Raw genomic sequence first — 7047 nt, 5'->3', positions numbered from 1 at the left:
TCCTAATATTATGGTATTTCGGTATGGTTCTTCCGTTCTCGCATCCGAAAGAGCGCAATCGCAGCCTGACCAGACTAGAACCAGAGACCATGAAAAGGCCAGCTTGGAACCCCTAGGTTGTTCCACTCATCTTTCAAGGAGGCAAATATTTGTGATGGCCCCTTGACAATATTGCTACAGTAACAAGTGAGGGTCTTTGGTGCACTTCCAAGACCCGGAACGGCCTGTGCCGGGACAAGTTCATTCGGGGTTCCCTGGCACTGCCACAGAATAGCTGATACCTGACCACACGGCGACGCAGGATAAGACTGAGTTAGACCACCGACACTTTCGCAACCACCAAACTGAATCTGAAAATGAACAAGGAGCCTATAAACCCAACGCTACCAGTGGCGAGATAAAGCAAGTCCCAATGCCGTTAGCTACACACCTCAAAACGTATATCACTTTCTGTTGCTTTCGGACTGGCATGTTTGGGCCTCGGACCTCTTGCACGTATGTGACCTAAGTGAGATTCGCACCTATTGTTTTACTGTACCAAGGTTGCTCTAAAAACGTTCGGAGCCGAAGCAGCTTTTCGAAAATGTAAACTTCATTTACGAAATCTATTTTTATTCTTGGACCTGATGTCAAAGTCACTTTCAAAGCTTTTTCTTAAGTCCTAGTTTGGGTGTAGGTAACCGCCTCAATCGAATGTATTGACGGATTAGCTTATTTTCTCCTGGACCGATACACCATTCATTCTGTAGTAAACTATGTCCGTTGTTTTGGTTGACTTGTTTGTATTATATCACCATTACCACAGCCTTTTGGCTTTATATTTTTGTTAACTGCTAGGAGTTCAATAAAGGATTTGTATGATGTTGATGGAAAATGCAACATTTTGCTGGTTTTTGTGCACTGCAACAGTCACACTCCTTATTTACCTAAGGTGTGGGGGTTTTGTCATGCAATATCCACCAACTTACATGGTTTCTACATAAAATCGACGCCGACGATGTCGACACAAGGCAATGAAACCTAAAGCGCCATTCATCTGTTATATGCAATCATACAGTCGTAAGTCAAGCGTTTATTGTGTCGATACGTTTAGAACGACAATTATTTCATGAGGTTTTGGTAATAACCTTCGTTAATGCTGGTACTATGTATAACCCTAAAAAATAATAAATTGCTATAGAGGATCTTTGTTTACTACCCACAGAAATTGTGGACTCACAGAACCTCACACTGAATTTTTTTACTTAGGTTTGAATGGTCGGATTTTTTCTTGTCAGTCGGCTGCTTTCGTTTGCCTGGAAGACACCACAGCAAAGGGGGTATCGCATCACTCTTAGATTTTTCGGTGCTGTACAGTAAGTTCGCCAAGGATGGGACTCTTAAAAGTAGCCAACCAAAGTTCTATAAGCAGGGTGAGTGACTGTCCGAAGAAGGTTGTTCTACGCACCAATTTTCGGAAATGAGAAAAAGTATTGTTCAATGAAAGTGCTCTCCCATGAACTTGGCGTGTATCGTTTGAGTGGTCATTGAAAAATCCTCCCAGAAAATCTTGTTCAACTAAGGTGTAAGGAATTATTGTGTCCCCTTGAAGGCCACGACAGTCTAGAGGAAAGAGTTTAGGCATCTCTAGGCGCGTTCCACAGCCAATGGATTCAAAACCAGTAACCATGTTCGTAGCAGCTTGCTGGATATGCTCCATGAAAGTTGCGTATTTATTGCGTCCTTGTTGGGGTGTTTAAGAAGTAGCCTACATGTACCCCGTTAAGTATATAGCGGAGGGATGTAGGGCATATCATCTGGAGAGGGACAAACGTCTTCCGGGCCAATCATTCATGGTCGAGTTCAAAGGAGACTTTTGAAGAGAGCCAGATACACAAATCATTTCGGTATCTATCCTCCTGATGGCTTGTCTCGCTTTGCACGACAAAGGCGGCCACCGAGGCTTCGCCGGGAGGCCACTCGCAGAAAGGTGCCTATCTAGTGCTTTTCGGCGTCAGAATCCATTAGAAAGACAAAGGTGTTGAAACTTAAAAATTACTGGTTGACCATGAAACATAAGCATGAAAGTGAAAGCCAATCTGAGGACTACTCAACGTGGACAGCAAAAGAGGGTTGTCGTATGATGGGATACTGAGAACCTCCAATGACAATCTTGAGGAAATTCAACGGGGACCGTTACAGAAGAAGAGTAGGTTAAGCTAAATTTCACTCAGAATGTCTTGCTTGTTAGAATGGTCTCATTCTGGCATAGCATTTCAACTTGAAACCTTTAGGACTATTTTCTGAGCAGTGCAATGTGGGTGACGCGACTAAATGCATTTTGGCAATCAACAAATTTGGCGCCATCATAGATCCTTCGTCTTTGGCTTGGGTTAAGATCTTCATGAATACGAGCATCTTTGCCACGCAAAAACGTTCTAATAGGCATCCCTGTTGCGCCGGGCATATTAAGCTGTTTTATATAGAAAGGTGCTCTAAACTGGCCCATTTTAAGATGTACTTCGCAGCTTTGCACATTTGATAACTAGGCAAGGGGTCCTGTCTTACAGTATTTACACAACACGCACGTACTATAGAGGAAGACTGCATATATTGTTTCGGAACGGATATAGAGGAGACAAAATTCTTGTATCCAAGGTTTGATAGCCTTTTTTGTTTTTAATGATTTTATGGAGCTAATCAACTCATTCAGTCAAACATCGCAGTACAATTTTATGTGACTTGGAAGAACTTTGATTAAATTCAGGAATAAGTATAACACTTAGAGAATCCTTACAAAATTTCGAGACCTGCATAGAAACTCATATTCGTCTCGAACGTTCGTCGGCTGATGGTTCGTTAGCGGTAGGCTACGGGGGCCATTGAGGTTTGTTCAGTAAATCTGTGCCAGAGGCAGTGAAGCGGTGGTGAATCGTTTACACATTAATGTTTCTCCGCAAACTTAGAAGAATTTTTATTTTACCAACTGATACTTCCTGACTTGCAAGTTTTTTCACTGTGCCTGGTTGGAGACACTACAAGATATGGCTGCCAACCGATGTCAGTGGCGTTCTTGTTGTCAGTTTCTGTCCAGATTGCCTGAGTGAATGTCTGGAGGTGTAGGCGCCTCGGAATGATTGTGTTAAGCTAGCACTAAGTCCCTCCCCCATCCCCCTTTATTTTCTTTATAATAAGGCTTTCAAATAAGTCATGGTTGTACGGCAGTTAAGCATTGGTAACACTGACTGATGTCATGCTGTCGTTGTTGTTGATGATGATGATGAGATGAACTTAAACACTGCTACGACTTCACTCAAAGTTTAAAACAGGGGGATGCTGTCGTTGTTGTTGATGATGATGATGAGATGAACTTAAACACTGCTACGACTTCACTCAAAGTTTAATTAAAACAGGGGGACTGGGTCTCACAAATCTAACAGTGATGTACTAAGTTTTTGGTCAATTTGGGCGGCTTTTGCTGCTGGTAGCCATTAGGACACTTCGGCAGCCCGAATGCACAGGCTACATTTGGTCACCACACGTAATTTTATAGCTTAACTTAGAGCGGACAATCACTAAGAGTAGCAAAATGTGTTTCAAGGTCATCGAAAAATAATCGGGTAGGACTTCGCATTAAGGATTTAGGTGAAATAAACCTTATTATCCGTCTTGTTTCGTTTGGTTAGTAAAATATCCACGTCACTGCAGAAATCCAAGCTTTAAAATATTACAGTAACCTAAAACCTAATTCAACGTTCATAAGACGAGAGGTGACATTTGGCTCACACCTGCTCCAGAAACAAAAGACGTGATTGAAAAAACGGCAAGCCCGACCTTCAAGCAAACCATCCATCTGGGATGTGCTAAATTTTTCTTGGGGGTGGGGGGCGATAAAACGACAAAAATGCTACGATACACAAATGGAGAGACAAATTAAGATACATATAGCAACTCCATTGTGTCCACGTTTTTTTATGGAATAGCGTATCAAAGTGAACAGCTGACAAAGTTGGCTTACCTTAACAACACCTGTGGCACCACCTTGTAAGATAAGTAGTTCTTTCATAGCAACATGGCGCGGTAGATCACACAGTAATTTCCATAACTGTTTTCTAGCTTCAGCAGAAGCTTTACGTTGCTCTGAGAGCAGCTGCCCGTCTACAGTTGGAGCCAGACCCACGGGTCCGTGAGCGATTTGAACCAAACACGTGATAAGATCACCCAGAAACACTCCGGGTGACATAAGGCGATTCAACTGTACTAGTTTGGATTCTCGGAGAAAGATAAGGCACCGTGCGACCTACAACGAACACCGTAAGAGCACCTGTGAATAAATGCTCACATAATACATTTTTATTTTCCCGAAGGGTTTTTACTGTGGACTGATTGAAATGAGTTAGTACACCGAAAAACTGAGCTAATGCTCAGTAAAGCACCATCAGACCGAACACTGTTGGGCTCTCATTTTGCTATAACGGGTGGAAACTCCATACTTAAGTAAGCTGATCTATTGTACGTGGGTCTATTGGGTCGCATGTCTGTTTATTAAAAAAAAATCAGTTCGGCATTACAAAAAAGATGGCATTTTCCAGAGTAGCCAACAAGCTCTCCATGGTTATCCCATCAGTTTCTTCACAAGGATGGCGGCTTTGAATAACAAAGTTCTAGACCATGAACCGAAATGGGTGACACTAGAGACTCAACGACGCTTTACTTCACCTTGATCCGAAGGGAAAGCATGACTCGGGTTGGGTCAAGAGATTGTATGCACATCTTGATACTAGATAAGTGTTGTCTTAAATGTATCACCAAAGCAATGATAATAAATGACCTAAATACGGTACAACATTTCCAATAATTGGAAAACTTTTTTAAAAGACCTTTAACTGACTTAGGGCTAGATTGGGTTTCTTATATGTGAGCACTTTCAAGACGCAATGTCAGTTAGCTAGCAATTTCAGAAAATTTGAATTTAGGTACTCATATCACCTTCAAAAGTTTCGTACAGCGATCGGGGCATCTTGATTGATTCGGACAGTTGTAGGCCACTGAATCCAATCGCATACTCAATGGCAAACCGACTCCATTATCCAGCATGGGGTACACGCCGAGGCAAATAAGGAATTCCAAACATTTTCTCAACTGCTGCTCACGAGCCACACTGAACAAGAGGTCGCCTGAGGTAGCAAGTTCTGAAGAAATCCGTGAAACTCTTTCCAAGTAGTCAATACAACAAAGACAAAATGCCTCGTGAACCTCTTTATCAGAGAGTTCTCCTGAAAGGTCTCCAATTTGACCAGCTCTCTCGGTATAAGATTGGACGCACAAAGCCAACTCGGCACTCGGGTTTGAAGTAGGAGAATGTGCTTGGGGTATCAGACAAGTAATTAAATCCACGATGGCTTGAGACATAGCTGAAAACAAAGGATACGTCAACACAATTATCCATACAAGCATTGGTGGGATAATTCAAGAGCACCCCAACAGATGGGCAAAGGGATTTGTCGGGGCCATAACCCCATATATGCTGTTGGTGTCAACAGTGCACACGGGAGACATGTGGTCCGAAAAAAACTGCTCAGAGGTAACACCGGTCAAGCACTTTTGCGCGGGTGAACCGAACGCTCTAAACAAATGGAGTAGACCACGTAAGGGGAATCTGGAGAACGAGTAAGCCTATGGTGAGATCCAAAGTAATGTTGTGTATGAAAGCGACTAGCAAACTGGGTGTAAAGTATACAGCTGACGCTACGCTGTAGGATAGCAAGGATACCTCATAAGTAAGAAGAATAATCACCTATGATGTTAAAAGTAACTAACTCTCAATCTTGTAGCACTGCAGATGCTACATGATGTTCATGAAATAGAACCGAGTGATATGGATCCGACGTGTTAAAGCAAGCAAGGAACTCCGAGTGTTTGTGGGACATCTTTCTAGTAGGTACAGTGTTAAGTGTGAGTGGGTACCTTAGAATCCGATGGATTTCATACACAGGTAACAGCCGAACAATCTTTCAGGAGTTCGTGAATGTCAAGCGCTGTTTGTATTCGCACACTTTCGTGTTGAGTGTATGGGGAAGTCTCCAAGTGCTTCCCTACAAGTAGTGGTGCCTTACAAGGGTTCCGTTCTCCCCATTGTTTGTTTTATTTTCTGTTTGAATAGATACCGTGGAGGATATGAAACATCTTTAGGTCTTTGAAAACCGCCTTCTCAGAACAGCACCTAAAGTCGGAACTAACGAATCCGGAATGAGGTGATCAAGAGACTGGTTTCTGATGATGCAGACGGTTCTTCATACAAAAAATGCCTACAGCATCAGAGGCTAAGGTGTCCGGGACATGTGTTACACACGCCGTCACCGCCTGCCGAGATGAACACCCATTCGGGGTGACAGAAACCTGATGGTGGGCAAAATTTGATATGGCAGAAGGTTGTTGTTCGCTCTTCAAGGTCCACGTGACTCTCCTTATGCTTGCCCGGAGACAGTGAACGATATGGTGGCCAACCGATGTCAGTGGCGTTAATGAACTGAGTTTCAGTCCATATGTCTGCCTGTTAAATACGCAGCTACCTCGAATGTTTTCAGTACGCTAGTCCTAGGTCCCCATCCCCGTCTTATTTCTTTCTTTGTATTATCAGGCTTTATTCAAATAAATTGATGTGGTTGTACGGCGGTGAAGCAACAATGTTCTCGTCCAGTGTTTAGGTCAATAATAATAGCAATAATAATAATAATGACAGAAAGCATCAGCTTCGAGAAAACCGAGGTATTTCAGTTGGAGGTCGTTCAGCTGTAGCACCATTTCGGTGCCTAGCTGCCATGCCACACGAAGGAGGCACGCGGGATGGGATACTGTCAGGTTGCCCAAGCCTAGAGACAGGGGAAGTCGAGAGGCAGAGGTCGGGTTCGAACCATGGACCTTGCGGTCAGTAAATTCGCGCTCTAACCACTTGGTCCATCTCTCCCCCTACCGATTGATAGTTGGAAGCTTTTAATTTTGCGTTGAATTATCAGTGTTGAATTTGTTTATTTGATACGCAAACCTAGATATATATGCGGTGGGGGG

At 43.1% G+C, this 7047-nt stretch overlaps 1 protein-coding gene across 1 annotated transcript in view; it reads right to left on the bottom strand.

The window, feature by feature from the left end:
- Positions 1 to 7047, bottom strand: part of T265_14088 (hypothetical protein) — a gene marked incomplete at both ends in the record, with an annotated part of 62993 nt that overhangs the window by 33520 nt on the left and 22426 nt on the right. Inside the window, 2 exons of the mRNA XM_009171983.1 lie at positions 3998 to 4279; positions 4969 to 5393. Coding sequence (XP_009170247.1) covers positions 3998 to 4279; positions 4969 to 5393 — 707 coding nt within the window. The remainder of the gene's footprint in view (positions 1 to 3997; positions 4280 to 4968; positions 5394 to 7047) is intronic.

The sequence above is a fragment of the Opisthorchis viverrini genome (genome assembly GCF_000715545.1).
Source record: "Opisthorchis viverrini unplaced genomic scaffold opera_v5_142, whole genome shotgun sequence".
Lineage (NCBI taxonomy): Eukaryota > Metazoa > Platyhelminthes > Trematoda > Opisthorchiida > Opisthorchiidae > Opisthorchis > Opisthorchis viverrini.
The sequence above is the reverse complement of the archived record's forward strand: the minus strand, read 5'-3'. Positions and strand labels throughout refer to the sequence as shown.